Source organism: Pseudonaja textilis, chromosome 2 (assembly GCF_049901715.1).
Source record: "Pseudonaja textilis isolate UNSWEBS1 chromosome 2, rPseTex1.2, whole genome shotgun sequence".
Lineage (NCBI taxonomy): Eukaryota > Metazoa > Chordata > Lepidosauria > Squamata > Elapidae > Pseudonaja > Pseudonaja textilis.
Genome location: NC_141991.1, coordinates 8,760,508 through 8,783,484, shown reverse-complemented (window position 1 = coordinate 8,783,484; position 22,977 = coordinate 8,760,508). Strand labels below are relative to the sequence as shown.

Here is a 22,977-nt window from a genome sequence, read left to right as displayed (position 1 = left end):
TAAAAAATATCAATAGGAAACAGACAGCAACACAAACAAACATTCTTACTTTAAGATCAGAGGTTTATTGTTTCTAATAATTTGGAGATGAATAAATATAAAAGATATAATAGCAGTAATACTCTTACATTAATAAGCCATTGCAATGGGGTCCAATGACAAGGACTGCCATAAATCAAAGGGCCCTTGAGGTGATCTTCAAGCTTATACCTTTTTTCTAACCACAACTTCACAACTTCACTAACTGTCACTTTGCTTAAACACTGTGTGTACTTCCAACAGTTTCATTCTTCCTGTTTTAAACATCCACCCACACGCATACTTTGCAGAAATATTTTTTTCCCCAGTTAGCAACGGCTCAGCAAGATTACAAATAGTTCTGGTATATTCTGAAACCATCCTAGCTGAAAACTTTGGTTCATGTCTTTCTTCTGGGGCCAGCTATCATCCATAGGGCTTATTGAATCTGATCAATAAGCTATATCTTTCATTCTCACATTGTTTTTCTTAATTAAAGGGTGTAAGCTACCCAGAGTCCCCTTTCTGTGAAACGGGCAGCTATACAAATATGAATAAATGAATAAATACATACATTTAGGAAATGTTTTCGAAATAAGTAAATACTTATTTAGAAGAAAAAAAAAGTAGAGATTGGATAGCCATTTTCCGAGAATGGTTCCAGGAGGGTTTCCTGCTAGTGAGGGTTGGACTAGAAGACCTTCAAGGTCCCTTCCAACTCTGTTTTTCCTGGAAAGAGTCTTTCCTTCCCCAAAGTGCTGTGAGTGTAAACATCATCCTTCAAATGGTTGCCTGGAGGCAGCTTTAGGTCTGCCTAGCAGTCGTTGATGTAACAAACAGACCTCAGTTCAGGTTCTTGTGGAAACTGTCCAAGGGTCTGAAGTTGCCCTTGGTAGGGTAGCATGATGGGAGGTGGGTCTGGGGTTGGGTGGGGCCAAACAGCACCTGAGCAGCGAAGGACTAAGCTTGCAAACAATTCTGACCAGGTGGGGGAAATGCAAAACCTCTAAAGCGGAGGTCTCCAAACTTGGCACCTTTAAAGACTTGTGGACTTCAACTCCCAGAATTCTCTGGCCAGCTCTGCTCCAGAGCTCCAGCTCTGCCGGCTGGAGAATTCTGGGAGTTGGAAGTCCACAAGCCTTCAAGGTGTCAAGTTTGGGAGACCTCTGCTCCAAAGAGATCAGTGCAGACTGATCTCCCCTGCTGTCCCAAGCTGTTTCTTAAGCTGGTTTCAGAAATTCTGGCCCAGATTGCAATGAGGTGTGTGAGAAGTGTTAATTGAAGTATCCATTTTTATGACTCAGATCTCATGTTGAAACGGGTGTCTTTGAAGTAAGGAAGTGCAGTACCAGGCACCAATTAAAAATGTTGACCCATCTTAGAATGCCTTTGAAGTGCCAGGAACTATCGAACTTTCTTGGAATACCTTTGAAATGCCAGATACCAATTAGGGAAGTGCCTGCTATGAGCTAGGTACTGTGGAAAGGGAACTTCATGAGGACAGTGGTGACACCCAAGCAGGAAAAGCCCAAAGGGAACATCAGGCCAGCCATAAAACAAACTTGCATAGGAAAAGAGATTTAATAAAAGGTATTGAAAGAAGCCCCCTAGACAAAAGCCAAGTAATTAAGAAAGCTAGGGAAACAAGAAAAAGAAATCCCTTACAAACAACCGGTCATGCCAAATCAGCAAAACAAATAGACAAAAGACACGAAATAAATTCCATAGCAGACAGGAGATTGCCACCAAACAAATATAAGAAAACATTAGGATGAAACTGATAATCCAATCAAACCACCCCGCGGAGTTTACCCTCTGGCGGAAACGAAGACAACCCCTGACAGGATTTAAAACATTAAGAAATACAAACACAAGCACACACACACACAAAAGGAGAAAAGGTATAAAAATCAGGGGTTTATTATACAAAGATGGCTAGCCCCAGGAACGCAGACTTCTTGCTATCTCTTGCCTTCCTGAAAAATAAAAGGAACCAGCTTCCAAGCAGTTGTCTGTGTCCTTGCACTGGAGCCCTCCCAGCAGGAAACTCGAGCCCTCAGAAGAAAGGCATTTTCCAGCCTTTCAACAGTACCATAAGGTAATAAATTTCTTAATGTTTTAAATCCTGTCAGGGGGTTGTCTTCATTTCCGCCAGAGGGTAAACTCTGCGGGGTGGTTTGATTGGATTATCAGTTTCATCCTAATGTTTTCTTATATTTGTTTGGTGGCAATCTCCTGTCTGCTATGGAATTTATTTCTGTGTCTTTTGTCTATTTGTTTTGCTGATTTGGCACGACCTTTTGTTTGTAAGGGATTTCTTTTTCTTGTTTCCCTAGTTTTCTTAATTACTTTGGCTTTTGTCTAGGGGGCTTCTTTCAATACCTTTTATCAAATCTCTTTTCCTATGCAAGTTTGCTTTTATGGCTGGCCTGATGTTCCCCTCGCATTTTTCCTGCTTGGGTGTCACCCCTGTCCTGGTGAAGTTCCCTTTCCACAATGGGGGGGGGGGGGTAGTTTTAGGGTGTAAGAGTAGAACAAAAGCGATGTTTTGTGTTCCTCCCAGCTGCCAAGGGCGGAACCCATCTGCAGAGGTGTATTCAATAAAGCTTTTTCCTTGGATCAACTTTGAATCCCGGTGGTCTTTTTGCGCTGCCACCTCACAGGTGGAAAACAGGGCCGTGATAGTGCTCAATGTGGACTAGGACCATGCCAAACCCAGTTTCTTGTTCCACATTCCTTGCTCTTTTCATCCTGGCTGGGAACCCTATCCTGGTTGACTGGCTGCTGTGCTCCAAGATTGCCTGCTTTTTCTATTTTAGGGGCTGCTCCCTCCTCCCCTTTGACACGAATACAGGCCTTGTATCTTTTATCTCTTTTTATCTCTGGTGGGAAATGCTACAATCAACAAATATAGGGAGGAGGCGAGGGTTTTGACGTCACTTTTGGGAAACAGAAAGCCTTCCAAGAAATGGAAAGTTAAAAAGAAGAAATGCCTCTCTCTAGACACCAGAGGGCGCTGCTTTTGAAACCCTGGAGGCTTTGCCTGCAAGCCTCGACTCCCCTCCCCAGCCCATCCAAGTGGACAACATGTGAAGCGGAATAGGAGAGTACGGATAGAGAGAGAGAGAGAGAGAAGGGGGGGAGAGAAATAGAGAGATAGGGAAGGAGGGAAGAAGGGAGGGAGAGATGGAGAGAGAGAGAAATGAGACAAAGAGATGGAGGGAGGGAGAGAGAGAGTGTGAGCAAGAGAGACAGGCAGAAAGAGAGATAAAGAGGAAGGGAGGGGCTGGGAAAGGGGGAAGGGAAAGAGAGAAACAGGCAGAGAGAGATAAAGTGGGAGGAAAAGAGAACAACAGGCAGAGAGATAAAGAGAGGGAGAGAGGGAGAGAAACAGGCAGAAAGAGATAAAGAAGGAAGGGAGGGAAAGAGAAAAAACAGGCAGGGAGAGGGGAGGGGAAGGGGGAAGGGAAAGAGAGAGAAACAGGTAGAGAGAGAAATAAAGAGAGGGAGGGAAAGAGGAAAACAGGCAGAGAGAGGGGGAGGGAAAGGGGGAAGGGAAAGAGAGAGGGAGGGAAGGAGAAAGACGGGACGAGAAAGGGACAAAGAGAGAAAAGGGGGGGAAATGGGGAAAGAAATGATGTTACTTTTTTTTCTTTTTTATTGATGCTAAACATAATATTTCAAAAGCAGGCGAAATAAAGAAGAGGCATAAAAGTGCATTTATGACATTTTTCTTAGGACAATTAGCTGAACTCTGCCTTTTTTAATCATTATTTTAGCTAGCAAAACCTCCTTATTCGCGTGAAATTGCCGTGTTGGCATTTTGCGATAAATCAGTGGGTTTGGAGGTTGCAGTTTGGGCCCTCGGTCGGTCGGTCTTTAAGAGCTTCGCCCGCCCTGCCCTACACCATTTCTGACAAATGGCAGCCCAATCTCTTCCTGAAAGCCTCCAGAAAGCTCCTACAGAATTAATCCTAATTAACTGCTTCTTGCAATGAGAGAAGCTTCTCTCAGATGAGATGAGAAGCGAAACATCTTCAAAGACAAACCAGGATGACCTGGATGACTGAAAATTTACATAGACTCTGAGTGTGCTTATTTTCTTGCAAACCTTTTCGTTACCCAAATTAGACAACATCATCAGTGCTGGGAAGGAGCGGCATTTTCTGTCAGTTTATATTCTGGTGGTTTGCCTTGGAAGTGTTGGAGGGGGTGATCTTAGGACAGGGGTCTCAAACTCGCGGCCCGCGGGCCAATTGCGGCCTGCAGGACGATATCCTGTGGCCCCCACCGTGATATGAAAGTATAATATTAGTGCGGCTCGCAGGGGGAAATGGACCTCTGAAGGAAGTCCCGCCCGCCGTTCCTCGTCGTGGCTTCTTCTCCACCCTGAACTTTAACAAGTCCAAGTACAGGTCCAGACTTACTGATGATCATCTTCAAGCCATAACTGAGGGTCTCAAGTGCCTCCTCTCTCAAGCCAAATGTGGCTCAGATATGTGAGAGGAAGCATTGTCAAGTCTCTGGCAGCAAGGAGTAAGCTGGAGAAGCCATGTTCTGAGGAACCGTTCATGACCTTCATTCAATGTTCCATTCATGTGTTCAGGACAGTTCATGTATTGGAGAAATCATTAACTGTTGATGACATTTGAGGATATTTTTTTAACATTTTTTGTGGAATCCCTTATGCGGCCCAGCCTCACCCAGACTCTGCCTCCAGCGGCTCCCCCAGGTAAATTGAGTTTGAGACCCCTGTCTTAGGAGATTCCTTGGTTGGGCAATTTTTTACTGTTGGGTTTTTTGGCAGTTTCTATATTGGGCTGCTATTTATTTCTTTCATCTTTGGTCTGATGTTTGAATTGAATTATTTATTGTCATTGTACATATATACACAGTATACATACAGCAAAATTCACATAACACCCAGAGTCCAGACTCAACATGCACACACACGACAATCCCCAAAGACCTCCCCACCCACCAAAATTGCCCACCTCCTAAAAACACACAAGCATCCACACAACAGACCAAGTATTACTGTCCAACAGCTCACTGATGGTGGTCCTTAATTTCATTGTTAAGAGCAATTATAGCTCTTAATGATGTTAATCTTGGAGTTCATCTATAGAATAGAATTCTTTTATTGGCCAAGTGTGATTGGACACACCAGGAATTTGTCTTGGTGAAAATGCTCTCAGCGCACCTAAAAGAAAAAAAATACATTCCTCAAGAGTCAAGAATCATAAGGTACAACAAACAGTTAATGATAGTCAACACTTAATGAGACAATTATTTGTTTAGCAGAGTTCAGGGAAAAAACTCTCCTTGTGTCTAGTTGTTCTGGTGTGCACTGCTCTATAGTGTCATTTAGAGGGAAGGAGTTGAAACAATTTATGTTTGGGATGTGAGGGGTCTGTAAATATTTTCACAGTCCTTTTCTTGACTTGTGCGGTATAAAAGCCCCTCTTGATACAATCAAGATCAAGGGAAGTACTAACACCACTCTGTAAAGCCTTAGTAAGACCACACCTAGAGTACTCCATCCAGTTCTGGTCACCACATTATAAAAAAGATGTTGAGACTCTAGAAATAGTACAGAGAAGAGCAACCAGTATGATTAGGGGACTGGAGGCTAAAACATGCAACGAACGGTTGCAGGAACTGGGCCTGGCTAGTCTAGTGAAGAGAAGGACCAGGGGAGACACGATAGCGGTCTTCCAATATTTGAGGGGCTGCCACAGAGAGGAAGCGGTCAAGCTATTTTCTAAAGCACCCGAAGGCCAGACAAGGAATAATGGATGGAAACTGAACAAGGAGAGATTCAACCTGGAAATAAGGAGAAACTTTCTGACAGTGAAAACAATCAACTGATGGAGCTCTGCCTTTGGAAGTTGTGGGAGCGCCATCACTTGAGACTTTGAAGAAGAGATTGGACTGCCATTTGTGCAGGGTGTAGGGTCTCCCGCTTGGGCGGTGGGGGGGGTTGGACTTGATGACCTCCAAGGTCCCTTCCAACTCTGATTATCTATTACCTGAATCACTGCAGTTCTTAAACAAGTAAGCCAGTGGTTACTTGTGGCTTGGTTCATCAGAAGGCCACCAAAGATGATCATACATGATCCCTTAGGTCATAAGTATGAAACAATTCCCAAGCATCTGAATTTGTATTTACACTCCATCCGTCATAAGTGTGAACCAGTTATCCAGCATCCAATGGGCGACTGCAATGGGCGTAACTGAGAAAAAGGGTCATAAGTCACTTTTTTCAGTGCCGTTGTCACTTTGAATGGTCGCTAAATGAACAGTTGTAAGTTGGGGAACTACCTGTACACTTTTATTATGGCTCAGGCTCCAATATCTCCTTTTGTCGTCTTTAAAATTAGTTGGCCTTCTTACACTTGATTATGCACAGGCCTCGAAAGCAGCTTATGTAGGAAGTGAGATAAGGGATGTTGGAAGTTAAAACCCGCCCCTCTCCTAGGAAAATGAAATATGTTAGGATATTTCCTAACAAGGCAGAATATTTCTCCTAAAAGAGAGGCATAAACTCAGCCCCCTCCCCCTTTGTTAATGGGCCAATAAGGCCTGGGCCAGACATAACATTGTTGTGGCTTGGAGGTTTGAGCCTGCTTTGTCAGAGGTCGAGGACTTGGACAATGAGGAAGGGGAGGATTTGGCTCTGAGGTTTGAACCTGCTTTGTTAGGGGATTTGGAATTGCCTTCCTCCCCAGGACTTTCCTCCTCAGCAGGACCTTCCTCCCTGATTGTGCCTCAGGTGTCGGCAGATAATCAGGAGAGTGTATCAGAGCCTCTGACTGAGGATCAAGCTGAGGAATGCTGGCTTGATGTGAGGCAACGGCACAGGCAAAAGTGTAAGTTGCAATGTAGAAAGAAAGGACGAATCAGAGACTGAGATGAATAAAAGTGGGTGTGTTCGCTCTGAGAACTTGTTCGGGACAACGTGTTAATTTGTGAGAGAAGCTTCGAAAGATTCTGTGTGTGGCGATAGCTTGTGATTTATGTTCTTGCTTTATTATCGGACTTGGCAGACAGCTTGTGTGAGACTGCCAAGAACTTTCTCGGGTCAAGGAATTTAACCCTGTCATTACTGGACTTGTTTGCTTGTTTATATTCATTTGGAAATTTGGACTTCTCACCTCATTGGCACAGGTGAGTGTTCTGTCTCACCTGTATCTACAGGTGAGAATCCCAAGTTCAAATATTCAAGCAAACAAAACCAGACCCAAAAGAGTTAACTGCCTTGTTTTCACAGTTCTTGGCAGTCTTCCTGGAATCCGTCTGGCAAGTCCGAACTGTCCCTAAATCACAACGCCGCAGCCATACGCAATTCTTTCACACCAAAAATACACTTTGCTTCAAGCGGGGGAGAGGCGTTAACACGCTCCTTATATATCACCTGAAGGGGCGTGTCAGTTTCTTTAATTAATCATTGGCTTGATGTCTCTTTACTAATTGAGATTGACGTCTCAATCTTCTCCTAGTCCTAGCATCAAGCCAGCATCCGGCAGTTTCATCATCGCTTGAAGCCTCTGGCACATTTTCCTGATTAATAGTTAACACCTGAGGTGCAATCAGGGAGGGAGTTCCAGAAGAGGAAGACGCCTCTGAAACTTCTAATAAATCAGGCTCATCTCTCAGATTCAACTTCTCCTCCTCCCCCAGACTCCTCTCAACATCACTCAATAATGCAGGCTTGAATCTCAATGCCAGATCTTCTTCATCACTCAAGCCTACATCTGCTGACGGACCAGGTTCAAACCTTGGAGGCACAACAGGTGAGACATAACATTTTGGTCCTGAACCTTAACAAAAGCCATCTTTTGACCAAGATGGATCAACAGCAGCAGCAGCAGCAGCTTAACCAGCTGCAGAACGATAACCAAGTTTTGCAGCAGCAAGTTATTCAGCTGATTAATCAACTCACTCTGCTGCAGGCACAGGCTGCTCCTCCTGCCCCTCCCCATAGGAAATGCCCGGTAGCTGTGCCGGATATGTTCTCTGGGCAGCCTGAAATGTTCCCAGCTTTCATGGGACAGTGCCAATTGTTTATGGCTCTGAAGCCAGAGGATTTTCCTGATGACCGGGCTCGGGTGGGGTTTGTAATAAGCCTTCTTTCAGGCTTGGCTGCCAGGTGGGCCACTCCTTTGTTGGAGCAGGACAGTCCATTGCTAACAGACTAACAGTGGTTTTGGCATCACCTGAGACTAATGTATGAGGACCCCATACGGGCTCAGACAGCAGCCAGATGCCTGAAGGAACTTCGCCAGGGGAAACGCCCCTTGCAGGAGTTCATTTCAGAGTTTCGACTGCTCTGTTTGGACTCTGCGTGGAACGATGCGGCTTTAATGGACGCTTTCCAAGATGGCCTGTCGGAGGACATACAGGATGAATTGGTTCGCGTGGAGCCGGCCCCGACTCTCGACGTTCTGGTGGTGCAATGCTTACGCATTGACGCCCAACTTCAATGGCGCAAGACTCGACGCCCCGTTCTGGAGCAGCCATCCACCTCAAGGCCACAGCGTCCTGTACAACCAGCGCCCGGGGTCTCCCACAGTGCCATGGCTATGGCCAAGGAGCCGATGGAGTTGGGTGCAGTCCGACCTCGTTTGACAGCCCAAGAATGCACACAGAGACTCCAGGGAGGCTTATGCCTGTATTGTGGGGGGCCTGGACATTTTGCAAATTCCTGTTCTGTTAAACGAGGGGGGCACACAAGCCAGTGCCCGAATGTAAACTTGATCAGTCGGGAAACAGGGCAGGCCTGGCCTCAGGGAAATCCTAGGTCATGCACGTATCAACCAACCTCCCGAAGTAGCGGAGGTGGGCCCTGGACCCCCTCGACATTTACTTCTAGACACTTGGGTTTTCTTGCCGTCCTGGTCGGAGGGGATTCCTGCAATTGCATTGGTGGACTCAGGGGCTACGATCAATTTTATGGACCAGGCCTTTGCAACTCATTTTGACGTCCCCTTGGTTGCGGTGGAGCCTCCAATCAAAGTGGAAACGATTGGTGGGCGGGAATTTCGTGCTGGGCCCATTCGTTTTGCTACCCAGCCATTGCGCCTGGTCATTGGGGACCATGAGGAGGCGATTAGTTTTTATATCACAGAAGTTGATGGACATGGCTTGGTGGTCATGTGACCGGATGGACATGGCTTGATGGTCATGTTATTGGCTGGACATGGCCAACTCAATATCACTCACATTGAGGCATTCATCTCCTTGCCTGGCCTCTCATGACTGTGGGGATGCTGCAACAGTCTTAAGTGTGAAAAATGGTCATAAGTCACTTTTTTCAGTGCCATTGTAACTTTGAATGGTCACTCCACACAAGCAAAGTACCAGCAAAGGAGGGAAAAATAACTCCAGAGAGGTTCCTGAGACAGGAAGTCTAGTCCTGCCCAAGAATGTAATAAGGGTTAACGGAGAGGCAGTTTCTGTAAGCAACACCAGAATGTTTCCTTCCTGCTTTCCTTACAGGATTAGACCATCATTTCTTCTAACAACTGGTTCTCCAAACTGCTTAGAATGTTAACAACCGGTTCTGGTGAATAGGTGCAAACTGGTAGAATCCCACCCCTGTTTACACTCCACATTAGTTGCTTGGGGGGGTGCTTTGGGGGTGACATTTCTCTGTAGACCACCATCATTTTCTCATGGACCACCAGTGGTCCGCAGCCCACTGGTTGGTGATCACTGGACCAAAAGACCTCTAAGGTCTCTTCCAACTCTGTCTTTCTGTACTCGCTCTATGTCTGTCTGTCTATCTGCCTTATACTTGATAATCGTAGGGGGTGCAGAGCAACATTTAGAAAAACAAATGCAAACGGAAAGCATTCAGACTAAAACTTAGCCATGCAAAAGTCAAAAATCACATGTTAAAATAATTGTTGTGCAGTTTTGGAAAGGATAAACCCACTCTTCTTTGTAGCAAGCAGCTGTTATATGTTCTTTGGCAATATGGCTTTTTTTATCCCCTTTTTACAAAAGGACCTGGCTACCTAGCACTGCAGCACATAAATGATCTTGATCCATCTCAAAAAGCTAAGCAGGATGTCAGACAGGATGGGAGGCCCACAGGAGAAACTGGAATGCAGTCTAAACTAAGAAATATTTAAAGAAAAGTCAATTCTGTATGCTGCTAATAAAACTCCCTGAGTTATCAGAAATTGAATAAGCATGATTCAGAGGAAATGCTTAAGATTCCAAATCTTTTCTCTTTCTCTTTCCATTCTTATTCATCTTTTATATATTTATTATATTATATTGTATTGTATTGTATTGTATTATTATATTATATTATATTATATTATATTATATTATATTATATTATATTATATTATATTATATTATATTATATTATTATTATACTATACTATACTATACTATACTATACTATACTATACTATACTATACTATACTATACTATGCTATACTATTCATCTTTTATATCTATCTCTCTATCTATCTTTTATAAAAACCATGAAACAATAAATTTCTTTTTGCTTTTTATAAGCTTTTCTGATATGTCATAACTGGGTGGAATTGGGCATCCTTCTTTTCCCCTATGCTTGAATACTTGCGCTTTATTCTTTAATCTCAAAGGGTTCATATCATTTATCCCTTTTTTTATGTAGGTAGGGTTTGCTGCTTATAGCAGCGGTTTGGACAAAAGGCCTCACAGATGCCTTCCAACCTTGTCATTCTGTTTTCTCTATATGTCTGTCTGTCTTACATATGATAATCATAGTGGCACACAACAACACAGCAACATTTATAAAATCAAATATAAATATAAACCACAAAACCCCACAAAATCCCATTTGAAGATATGGGGAACTGAATTTCTGCCCTTCCCAAAAAGGTCCAACCTCAAAGCTTCCAGGTTTTTAAACTTGATGTCTTAATTTGCTGATGTTTCCCAATATTTAATCCTTTTTTCTGAACCTCCCACAGGGGATCTTTTATTCCAGGGGTGTCAAACTCAAGGCCTGCGGGCCAAATCCGGCCCACGGGGTGCTTAGCCCATCTGGCCCATGGTGCCAGCCTGGAAACAGCAAAGGACCGGCCCACAGTGCCTCTGCCAGTGAAAACAGAGCTTGTGAGGGGGGCTCCCCACACCCATTTTCTCTGGCAGAAGGCTGTAGGAGGCCGTCAGAGGCAAAAATGGGGCACAGGGAAAACTCCATTTTCGCTGACAGAGGGCTATCAAAACAAACTAAAAACAAAACAAAAGGAGAAATGTTTTTGCCCTTTTGCATTTGAGCAAGCAAGAAGGGACAGGAAAGGAGGAAGAGGAAGAAAAAGGAGGAAAGATGGGAAGAGAGCAAGGAAGGAAAAATAAGGAAAGAGGGGAAGGAAAAAGAAGGAAGGAAGGAAGGAAGGAAGGAAGGAAGGAAGGAAGGAAGGAAGGAAGGAAGGAAGGAAGGAAGGAAGGAAGGAAGGAGAAAGGGGAATGTTCTGTCCAGACAGTATATAGGTAATGGAAATTGAGATAGTTAAGTTAAAATTGGGAGCTGTCCCCTTAAGGGAATGGTAAATGTAGTTAATGCATCCCGGGAGATGTAGTTCATGTCATGTGGTCACATCTGTAATCCTGATTGGTCACTGAATTGACCCTTGGTTGGGTTGGGGGAGGTTCCTTCACTCTTGCTCGGACCCCAGCATCATGCTGGCCTCTCACCTTTCGCTCCACTACTATGGGATGAAAGATCACTATTCTTTTACACTACAAAGACGACTGTGCTAAGATTTGGACATTAAGATGAATCTCGACATAACCGTGAGTTATATTTGAGGATGCCTGGTGAACCAATAAAGAAACTTTGTATGGAAGCCTTTGTACAGTTTAATCTGTCTTGTCTTTATATTCAGCTAGTAATGAAAGGACAGAACAGGGAATGAAGAGGGAAAGAAAAAGGAAGGAAGGAAGGAAGGAAGGAAGGAAGGAAGGAAGGAAGGAAGGAAGGAAGGAAGATTATATGAGAGGAAGGTCTCAGGGAAGTCCTGCCTTAGCACTTGGCCACCACAGGTGCCCCGACACAAGTCACGCCCACCATGGCCACACCCACCATGGCCACACCCACTTCCGGCTGCCCTCTGAGGTCAAATACAACCCTGATGCGGCCCTCAATGAAATCCAGTTTGACACCCCTGTTTTATTCCTTGTGGGAGGTGGGGGGAGAAATACAGTTCCCAACCCCTTCTGGTATCCTCCAAAGCCCTTTCAGAAAGCTGGAAATTAATGTTTTAGTGGTAGTATTCTACCGGTTCTGGTGAGCCGGTAGTAAAAAAATGTTACAGTTTGGTCGAACCGGTAGTAGCAAAACAGGTTCAGTCAAATTGGTATTTCTTTTTTTTTTCCCCTCCCGATGATCAGCTGTTCTGATGATCAGCTGTGCCGGGATCCCCCTTGCTGTCTTACTGCTTCACCCAGGAGGCTTCCCTGACGCCCAGCGGGGTAAAAAAAAAATGGAGTGCGGAGTGTGTGCTGCTGCTGAAGCAAAAAAAGCCACGCCCACCCAGTCAGCTGGCCACACCCACAGAACCGGTAGTAAAACTATTTGCATCCCACCCATGCACTGTTTCCAATTGTTATGAAAGGAACACCATGAATCAGTGGAACAATTTGCCTTCAAAAGTTGTAAATGCTCCAGCCCCGGAAATTTGTAAGAAGAGATTGGACAACCATTTGTCTGAAATGGTATAGGGTTTCCTGCCTGAGCAGGGGTTGGAGTAGAAGACCTCCAAGGTGCCTTCCAACTCGGTATTCCATTCTGTTCTAAACTAAAATGAGCCGTGCATTAGTCCAAAATCACATGTCAAAATAGTTGTTATGCAATTTTGGAAGGACGAAGCCACTCTTCTTTGTAACAGTCAGCTGTTATATGTTCTTTGTCAACAGAGTTTTGTCCCCTTTTACAAAAGGACCTGGCTACCTAGCAGCACAAAGGTTAGCTTGATCCCTCTCAAAAAGCTAAGCAGGGTGACAGACAGGATGGGAGGCCAACAGGAGAAACTGGAGTGCAGGAAATATTTGAAAATCCAGAAGGCAGCAGTGGAAAGTCACTTCAGTGTTTGCTGATAAAACTCCCTGCATTATTAGAAACTGAGAAAATATGATTCAGAGGAAATGCCTGATTTATGAATTAAGGTGCTTGAATTTTTATGTTCCTTATTCATCTTATAACTCTTTCTCTCTCCGTCTCCCCCCCCCTCAATACCCCTATCTCTACGGTATCTCTCTTTCTCTCTCTCTCTCTCTCTCATCTTTATCTCTTTCTGTGTGTGTGTGTGTGTTTGGTGCCATTGAAGTCGATGCTCTGACTTGTGGCTTTCATGTGTTGGACCAGTGAGAAAGTGTGTTCCACCAAAACCCTAGCCACTGTAGAAAACCCCAGCTACAGAATTATCAGAGAAGCCATAGAGATTGAAAAAAGACCTGAAAGCATGAATAGAAGAGATGACTCCACCAGACTGTCAATTATTTGGAAGCCTGCACTCAGAAACAAACAAATCTCCACACCACAAGCCAGGTAAACACCTGAGCTCAAACAGACACACACACACACACACACACACACACACCCCTGATACCTCCACCAAAAACAAACCCCAACCAGGCTTCCTAATAAATGATAGCCGTCAGTTTACTTGGAGCCAAGCTGCACTAAAAGCCTCCAATACAGGAAACACAATGTTGCCAACCAATCAAGACAAAAAAATTCTACAAAACAGAGAGAAGATATTAGAAACACCAATCAAGCAGAACACAGCAAACTCCAAGACCAATAAACACAGACCAAGACTCCCAACCAATCAGGGTGAAGAAAAAACCATTCTGGCACAGCAATAGGCTAGCCCTAAATTTAAAACTAAACAGCTGCGAAAGTCTGACTCACAGACGAACACTATACAGAAGCCTGATGATGGCAGATGAGATTCTACCGAAACGTTGCTACAACTTTAAAAGCACAACTATAATGATGTGGGAAAATACCCGAACAAAGCTGAATACCATATCTATATCTATATCTATATCTATATCTATATCTATATCTATATCTATATCTATATCTATATCTATATCTGTCTGTCTGTCTATCTATCTATCTATCTATCTATCTATCTATCTATCTATCTATCTATCTATCTACACATACATACATACACACACATACACACACAAACTTATATATAGCCTGATGATCGCAGATGAGATTCTGCCGAAACGTTGCTAAAACTTTAAAAGCACAACTATAATGATGTGGCAAAATACCCGAACAAAGCTGAATACCATACATGTAAGTACCCGCTTGTGCATATATATATATGTATGTATATATGTATGTATGTATGTATTTATGTATGTATATATGCACAAGCACGAAGCCGAAAGCACCAGCCTGAAGATGGTGAGAGGGACCTCGTCGAAATGTTGCCAAGATACTCTCAATCTTACACTTACATTTTATATATAAAATCTCTCTCACCTCTCTCTCTTTCTATATATGCATGCACATACATATTCATATACATGCATACACATACAGAGACTGTTGTTAACTGGCTGTCAATATATAGATAGTCCTCAGTTTACAATCACAATGGAACCCCAAATTTCATTGCTAAGCAACAGTTGTGAGTTTTGCTCCATTTTACGACCTTTCTTGCCACAGTTGTTCAGTGAATCACTGAAGGAGGTAAGTTAGTAACACGGTTGTTAAGTGAATCTGGCTTCTCCATTGACGTTGCTTGCCAAAAGGTTGCAAGAGGGAATCCCGTGACCCTCGGACACTGCAATAGTCATAAATGCAAGCCAGTTGCTAAGCATCTGAATTTTGATCACACGATCATGGTGATATTGCAACAGTTGTGTTAAAAATGGCCACAAGTCACTTTGATGATGTAACTTCAAACAATCACTAAATGAACTGTTATAAGTTGAGGACTACCTGTAATTCATTCCAATTCCAATTCCAATTCTAATTCTATTTCCATTTCCATTTCCTATTCTATTCTGTTCTATTCTATTCTATTCCTCACCTCCTAAGACAGAGTGCAGCTTATTCTATTCTATTCTATTCTATTCTATTCTATTCTATTCTATTCTATTCTATTCTATTCTATTCTATTCCTCACCTCCCAAGACAGAGTGCAGCTTATTCTATTCTATTCTATTCTATTCTATTCTATTCTATTCTATTCTATTCCTCACCTCCCAAGACAGAGTGCAGCTTATTCTATTCTATTCTGTTCTGTTCTGTTCTGTTCCGTTCCCTTCCGTTCCATTCCCTTCCGTTCCCTTCCGTTCCCTTCCATTCCGTTCTACTCTACTCTACTCTACTCTACTCTACTCTATTCCTTATTCTATTCTATTCTGTTCTGTGCTGTGCTGTGCTGTTCTGTTCTATTCTGTTCTATTCCTCACCTCCTAAGAGAGGGTGCAGCTAATTCTGTTCTGTTCTATTCTATTCCATTCCATTCTATTCTATTCTAGTTTCATGATAAATATTTCCTGACAGTGAGAACAGCCAGTGGAACAACTTGCCTCCAGAAGTTGTGAATTCTCCAACACTGGAAGTTTTAAAGAAGCGATTGGACAACAATTAGTCTGAAATGGTACTATAGGCCTTCCTGCCCAAGCAGGGGGTTGGGCTAGAACAGTGGTCACCAACCAGCGGGCCAGGGACCACTGGTGGTCCGCAAGAATATTTTGGTGGTCCGCAGAGAAATGTCACCCCCAAAGCAATTAATCCAGGCTGCGCAAGAACACAAGGCTTGTGTCCCTTGCATTGTGAACAACATGAGGTAGTGAGGGGAGGAGGGAAAGGGCAGAAGGGGGGGGAACTTGCCCCGTTCGCCCCAGGCACCTGGTCTGGCCACCGGGCTGCTTCTTTCTGCTTCTTCTTTCTTCTGCTTCTGACTGCATGCAAGGAAAGCAGCAAAAGTCTTTCCTTCTCTCCCCCAAACTCCAGCAGAAATGAGTCTTTGGGACCCTGTAAGGCATCCTGCTCCAAGAGGCTGCGCCGGCGCGACAGATCTCACAAAGACTTATTTCTGGCAGAGTTTGGGGGAGAGAAAGAAAGACTTCTGCTGCTTCTGCTGCTTTCCTTGCATGAAGCCAAAAGTCTCTCTCTCTCTCCCCCTGAGAATGGAGCTGGAGACGGTATCCTGCGATCCCAAATAAAGAATGATCGATCGGTAGGAAAACGGGGTGGGGAATTTTCCTGCAGACTTTTGGGGGGATTTTCCCAGGGTCTCTGGTCCGCGGGATTTAAAATGATGATGGTTTGGTGGTCCCTGAAGTCCAAAAGGTTGGCGATCCCTGACCTAGATGACCTCCAAGGTCCGTTCCAACTCTGCTTTGTGCGTGTCTGCACATTATGGGTATAAGCGCAAAAGTGGAAGTGTAATCAACGAATTGTGGAAGCAAAAGCCAACTACACAAAGTGCGCCAAAGCAGAACTGCAAGTAACCTCAGAGAGAATCAAAAGGCTGAGGACAACGACCACCTTCACACATCCAAATAAGGATGGACTTTAACAAAAAGCACCTAGAGCAGGGGTATCCAATTGGTGGTCTATGGGCCAAATGCATCGTGCGCAGGCCACGCCTGGCCCAGCTGCGGTAAAGGGAAAAATATCACATGACGGCAACATGACACCCACGACCTAGAGAACTGAAGACAGATAATAAAACTCAATTATACAGAGGCTGAGTTTCTGCCTCTTTCAGTTTCTACTTCTCTTTTAGGAGAAATATTGTGCCTTTTTAGTATATGCTAAAATATTTCATTTTTTTCTAGGAGAGGGGTGGGTTTTAACTTCCAACACATGTTTCCAGTGTCTTTCTCCCACTTGGAATGGAACCCAGATGGACATTTTCTTCCAACCCTGATGACTGCCTGGACTAGCCCCTAGGATGGGGGTTCAGAAGCACTTTGCCATTGCCCCCTTCTTAGGGCTGAGAGAGAAGGGCTGGCCTTGGGGCTCTGGGCCAGGTGCTGTATGGACTTGGGAAAATGAGGCAGCCTCCCCACATTTTTGCTAGTGCTCCCCCATTTCTCACCTTGCAATCCTTACGGTTCCCCTTCGCATTTCTTCCTTTGCAAGCTCTGTTGCCAGGCTTAAAGTTTTGCTGGCTGGGGAATTCTGGGAGTCGAAGTCCGCCAGGCTTAAAGTTTTGCTGGCTGGGGAATTCTGGGAGTCAAAGTCCCCAGGCTTAAAGTTTGCTGGCTGGGACTGGTCAAGTCCGCCAGGCTTAAAGTTTTGCTGGCTGGGGAATTCTGGGAGTCGAAGCCCGCCAGGCTTAAAGTTTTGCTGGCTGGGGAATTCTGGGAGTCGAAGCCCGCCAGGCTTAAAGTTTTGCTGGCTGGGGAATTCTGGGAGTCGAAGCCCGCCAGGCTTAAAGTTTTGCTGGCTGGGGAATTCTGGGAGTCGAAGCCCGCCAGGCTTAAAGTTTTGCTGGCTGGGGAATTCTGGGAGTCGAAGCCCGCCAGGCTTAAAGTTTTGCTGGCTGGGGAATTCTGGGAGTTGAAGTCTGCCAGGCTTAAAGTTGCCAAGGTTGGAGACAACCTTGCCCTATGGTGGTTGTTCTTCCCACACAGGCATTCTTCTCACCTTACAGATAACATATAATCAGAGTTGGAAGGGAACTTGTAGGTCATCTAGTCCAAACCCCTGCCCAAGCAGGAGACCCTACACCATTTCTGTCAGATGGGAGTCCAATCTCTTCTTGAAAGTCTCAAGTGATGAAGCTCCCACAACTTCCGAGGGCAACTTCTGTTCCATGGGTTGATTGTTTTCACTGTCAGAAAGTTTCTCCTTAGTTCCAGGTTGAATCTCTCTTTGTTCAGTTTCCATCCATTATTCCTTGTCTGGCCTTCGGGGGCTTTAGAAAATAGCTTGACCCCCTTCCTCTCTGTGGCAGCCCCTCAAATAGTGGAAGGCTGCTATCCTGTCTCCCCTGGTCCTTCTCCTCACTAGACTAGCCAAGCCCAGTTCCTGTAACCGTTCTTCATATATTTGAGCCTCTAGTCCCTTAATCATCCTGGTTGCTCTTCTCTGTACTATTTCTAGAGTCTCAATGACTTTTGTATAATGTGGTGACCAAAACTGGATGCAGTACTCTAGGTGTGGTCTTACTAAGGCTTTATAGAGTGGTATTAGTACTTAATTTGATCTTGATTGTATCCCTCTGTTAATGCAACTTAGGATGGCATTAGCTTTTTTGGCTGCTGCTGCTGCACACGGCTGGCTCCTATTTAGCTGGTTGTCCACTCAGACTCCTTGGCTGGAACCTGGAATAGCTTGACCCCCTTCCTCTCTGTGGCAGCCCCTCAAATATTGGAAGGCTGCTATCCTGTCTGGATGCAGTACTCTAGGTGTGGTCTTACTAAGGCTTTATAGAGTGGTATTAGTACCTAATTTGATCTTGATTGTATCCCTCTGTTAATGCAACTTAGGATGGCATTAGCTTTTTTGGCTGCTGCTGCTGCACACTGCTGTCTCCTATTTAGCTGGTTGTCCACTCAGACTCCTTGGCTGGAACCTGGAATAGCTTGACCCCTTCCTCTCTGTGGCAGCCCCTCAAATATTGGAAGGCTGCTATCCTGTCTGGATGCAGTACTCTAGGTGTGGTCTTACTAAGGCTTTATAGAGTGGTATTAGTACCTAATTTGATCTTGATTGTATCCCTCTGTTAATGCAACTTAGGATGGCATTAGCTTTTTTGGCTGCTGCTGCTGCACACTGCTGTCTCCTATTTAGCTGGTTGTCCACTCAGACTCCTTGGCTGGAACCTGGAATAGCTTGACCCCCTTCCTCTCTGTGGCAGCCCCTCAAATATTGGAAGGCTGCTATCCTGTCTGGATGCAGTACTCTAGGTGTGGTCTTACTAAGGCTTTATAGAGTGGTATTAGTACCTAATTTGATCTTGATTGTATCCCTCTGTTAATGCAACTTAGGATGGCATTAGCTTTTTTGGCTGCTGCTGCTGCACACTGCTGGCTCCTATTTAGCTGGTTGTCCACTCAGACTCCTTGGCTGGAACTTTTGTTAGGAGAAATAAAGGACTCTGGTAGAGCAGGGATCCTCAAACTTGGCGACTTTAAGACTTGTGGATTTCAACTCTCACAACTCTCTGGCCAGCATTGCTGGAGACCCCTGCTTTTATAGAGTGGGTATTAGTACCTCACGATCTTGAATGTTAATACCAATTAGGATAACGAAACCTTTTTAAAACTTTCGTTTCCCTTTCGTATCTCTTGATTGTTCAGCGATGAAAAACAAAACTGCTCGGGGGGGCGGCGCTACTTCGGTGCAGGCTTCTTATATCTCGGACGGATTGCAGTCGAGCAGGAGGAGGATCCCGCGCGCGGGCTGGCGATGGAGCTTTGGCGGGCGTTGCTGGGATTGCTCTACCTGCTGGGCTGCTCCGGTAAGCGCTGTCTGGGACGCGAGGGTTTTGTTTTTTGTTTTTGTTTTGCAGACCCCTTGGTTTGGCTGGCCATAATTTATTCAGGAAATCTCCTCCCTCCCTCTGCCCCCTCCCCACCTCCCACCCCTGTCCTCGTTATCGAACGACCTGGGGAGTGCAGGCGAAGATCCCTTAGAGAAACTCTCCTTGGATCTGCCTGCCCTAAAGGAGGATCGCTCAGGATTGGCGTCCTTGGATTCGAACCTGCTGTTCTTATATGGGGGGGGGGTATGTCTTCAAACTTGACAGCTTTAAGACTTGTGGACTTCCACTCCCAGAATTCCTGCTCCGATCATGGTAGCTCAGGAATTCTGGGAGTGGAAGTCCACAAGTCTTAAACTTGCCAAGTTTGAAGACCCTTATTTCTCTCTGTGTCTCTTTGTCTCTCTCGGTCTGTGTTTCTCTGTCTGTCAGTGTTTCTCTGTCTGTCTGTCTGTCTCTGTGTGTGTGTGTCCGTCTCTGTCTCTCTCTCTCTCTCTCTCTGTTTGTCTGCCTGCCTGCCTGTCTCTCTCTCTCTCTCTCTCAATTATCTCCAGTGCTGCATTCTGGAATAAAACCATTTATTCGCCTCGTAAGATTGTTGATCTTCTTCCCCCATTCCGGATCCGGCTGACTCCTGATCTGAAACCACCTGTTATAATAATCTGTTTATAGATCCAGGGCAAGGTAGAACAGCTGGTCTTTATGTCAACAAATGAGGGCCGGTTGTGTACTTAACTAGGCAAGACTCTCTGGGGAAAAGGGAAATGGAAGAAGCAGTTTTGTCAACCCTGTCCCGGTACAGCAAGGGGTCTTCAAACTTGTGGACTTCAACTCCCAGAATTCCTGAGCTAACATGACTGGTGGAGGAATTCTGGGAGTTGAAGTCCACCAGTCTTAAAGCTGTCAAGTTTGAAGGTCCCCTGAGCTGGTACAGGATAAAATCTCCCCTTGGCTTCCAGCGATTTCCTGGGCATTTCCCTGTGGTTTTCCTTGGTTTTCTTCAGAGACGATATGTGGTTTCCTCAGCTTCTGAGAAAGCCAGGGTGATCTTAGTTCAAGGCTCTCCAAATGTAGGAATTTTTAAGATTTGTGGACTTCAATTCTGGGAGTCGAAGTCCCCAAGTCTTTCAATGCTTTAATATCAGGCCAAGGGCAATCCACTTGTGAAAATGTTGTCTGTAGTCATGGCAACTGGCCTTCTTTGCTTTCCTTTCTGGGTTGGAAGCAGTTTCACTGCTTTCCCAAGTAAGCTGCTTCAGTGGAAAGAGAAAAGGACGCTCTTTTGACGACCATAATATTCGCATTTGGGGCAGGGAAGGTTTGAGAGAGGAATGAAGGAATCCATTTATGCCCAAAGTGGAAAGCAATAGAGGAAGAGGCTCCAGACATGAGCTGCTTCCCCATTTTTTTAATGTTGCCCTTGTGACAGTCCCTAGGAAGATTAAGACCAGATCTTCTTTTACAGTTAATAAGGGGAAGAAAATAGGATTTCAAACTTCCCCAACGGTTCCCTGACTCTCTGCCTACTCATCTAAGGAGCCTCGTCTCCCAGGAGGACATTTACGGAAGCTGAAGTGTGTTCATCCCAAAACACACGCAGGATTTGGACTCACACAACCACCCAGCTCAGATGGAAGGAGTTAACTTGTGAAAGGATTAGAGCACGTACAGAGTGCAACCCAACTCAGCTCCGGATTCCCTGCTGAGCTGAGCTCCATATAATGCACAACTTGCAAAGATAAAGCCACAAGGCTCAATAGCAGGAACTGTGAGAGGGATCTTGGAGTCTTAGTGGACAACCAGCTAAATAGGAGCCAGCCATGTGCAGCAGCAGCAGCAGCCAAAAAGGCTAATGCAATCCTAAATTGCATTAACAGAGGGACACAATCTAGATCAAGGGAGGTACTAATGCCACTCTTAAATCCTTAGTAAGACCACACCTAGAGTATTGCATCCAGGATTGATCACTACATTATAAAAAAGATGTTGTGACTCTAGAACAAGTGCAGAGAAGAGCAACCAGGATGATTAGGGGACTGGAGACTAAAACATATGGAGAACGGTTGCAGGAACTGGGCATGGCTAGTCTAGGGAAGAGAAGGACCAGGGGAGACATGATAGCAGTCTTCCAATATTTGAGGGGATGCCATGTCTGTACCTATTTGCTAGAACCGGTTGTTAACATTCTAAGCAGTTTGGAGAACTGGTTGTTAGAAGAAATTACTGGCCTAATCCTGTAAGGAAGGTAGGAAGGAAACATTCTGGTGTTGCTTACAGAAACTGCCTCTCCGTTAACCCTTATTACGTTCTTGGCAGGACTAGACTTCCTTTCTCAGGAACGTCTCTGGAGGTTTTTTCCCCTCCTTTGCTGATACTTTGCTTGTGTGGAGTGACCATTCAGAGTTACAGTGGCACTGAAAAAAGTGACTTATGACTATTTTTCACACTTACGACTGTTGCAGCATCCCCACAGTCATGAGAGGCCAGGCGAGGAGATGCGTGCCTCGATGTGAGTGATATTGAGTTGGCCATGCCCACCAAGTAAGCCAAGCTCACAGAACCAGTTGTTAAAAAATTTGAATCCCATTCCTGGGGTCAAGCTATTTTCTAAAGCACCTGTAGGCCAGACAAGGAATAAGGGATGGAAACTGAACAAGGAGAGATTCAACCTGGAAATAAGGAGAAACTTTCTGACAATGAGAACAATCAACCCATGGAACAGAAGTTGCCCTCAGAAGTTGTGGGAGCCGCCATCGCTTGAGACCTTCAATAAGAGATTGGACTGCCATTTGTCAGAAATGGTGTAGGGTCTCCTGCTTGGTTGGGTATGGGGGGTGGACTAAATGACCTACAAGGTCCCTTCCAATACTGATTATCTGTTATCTATTATTTAACTGCCCAAGTAGCCTAGCTAAGTAACTCACTGCGAAGTGCAAAATGTGAATTCTGGCTCTTTTATCTAATTTGTTGTTGTTTTTTTAAATCTAATTTGTATCTGTTTTATCTAAAGTGAAGATAGCAAAGCTCGGGGCTAGATGCCAGTAAATATAATCCTTTCCTTCTGTAAGCCTCAGTGTTATCAGCGCTGAGAAAATCATGATTATAGAGGTTATAGAGATAGAGATTATGTTTCTAACACAATGACATTCTGTGCAAGCTGTGTGTAAAATTATAAGAAGAGGAGGAAAGGGTAGGTTTTTTTTTTTTGCATGTGTGCCTGCTTTTCTCTCGATCAGACTGTTTACGGTAGGAGTGATAAGGTTGCTTAGTTTTACTTTGGCCAAAAATAAAACTGGTTATCAGTTGCCTCATGCTCAGAGTTTCACTGGATTTACCTCACGAAAACTTAACACTTGGATAAGCAGCAAACCTTTCGAGCCAAAGCGAAAATAAAAGAAGGCCAGTTACACTGATTCAACTTCCCCAAAACTCTACCTGGATAACAGAGAATAACCTGTTCTAACCAGTAAAGTCAAT

General features: G+C 44.6%; 1 protein-coding gene across 2 annotated transcripts in view; it reads left to right on the top strand.

Annotated features, from left to right (window-relative positions):
• The first annotated feature begins 19,331 nt into the window (after window positions 1-19,331).
• Window positions 19,332-22,977, top strand: part of LOC113450697 (major histocompatibility complex class I-related protein 1-like) — a 36,951-nt gene continuing 33,305 nt past the window's right edge. For both annotated transcript variants that reach the window (XM_026721979.2, XM_087928397.1), the window contains exon 1: window positions 19,332-19,479. In XM_026721979.2, coding sequence (XP_026577764.1) covers window positions 19,428-19,479 — 52 coding nt within the window. In that variant the 5' untranslated portion in view covers window positions 19,332-19,427. The remainder of the gene's footprint in view (window positions 19,480-22,977) is intronic.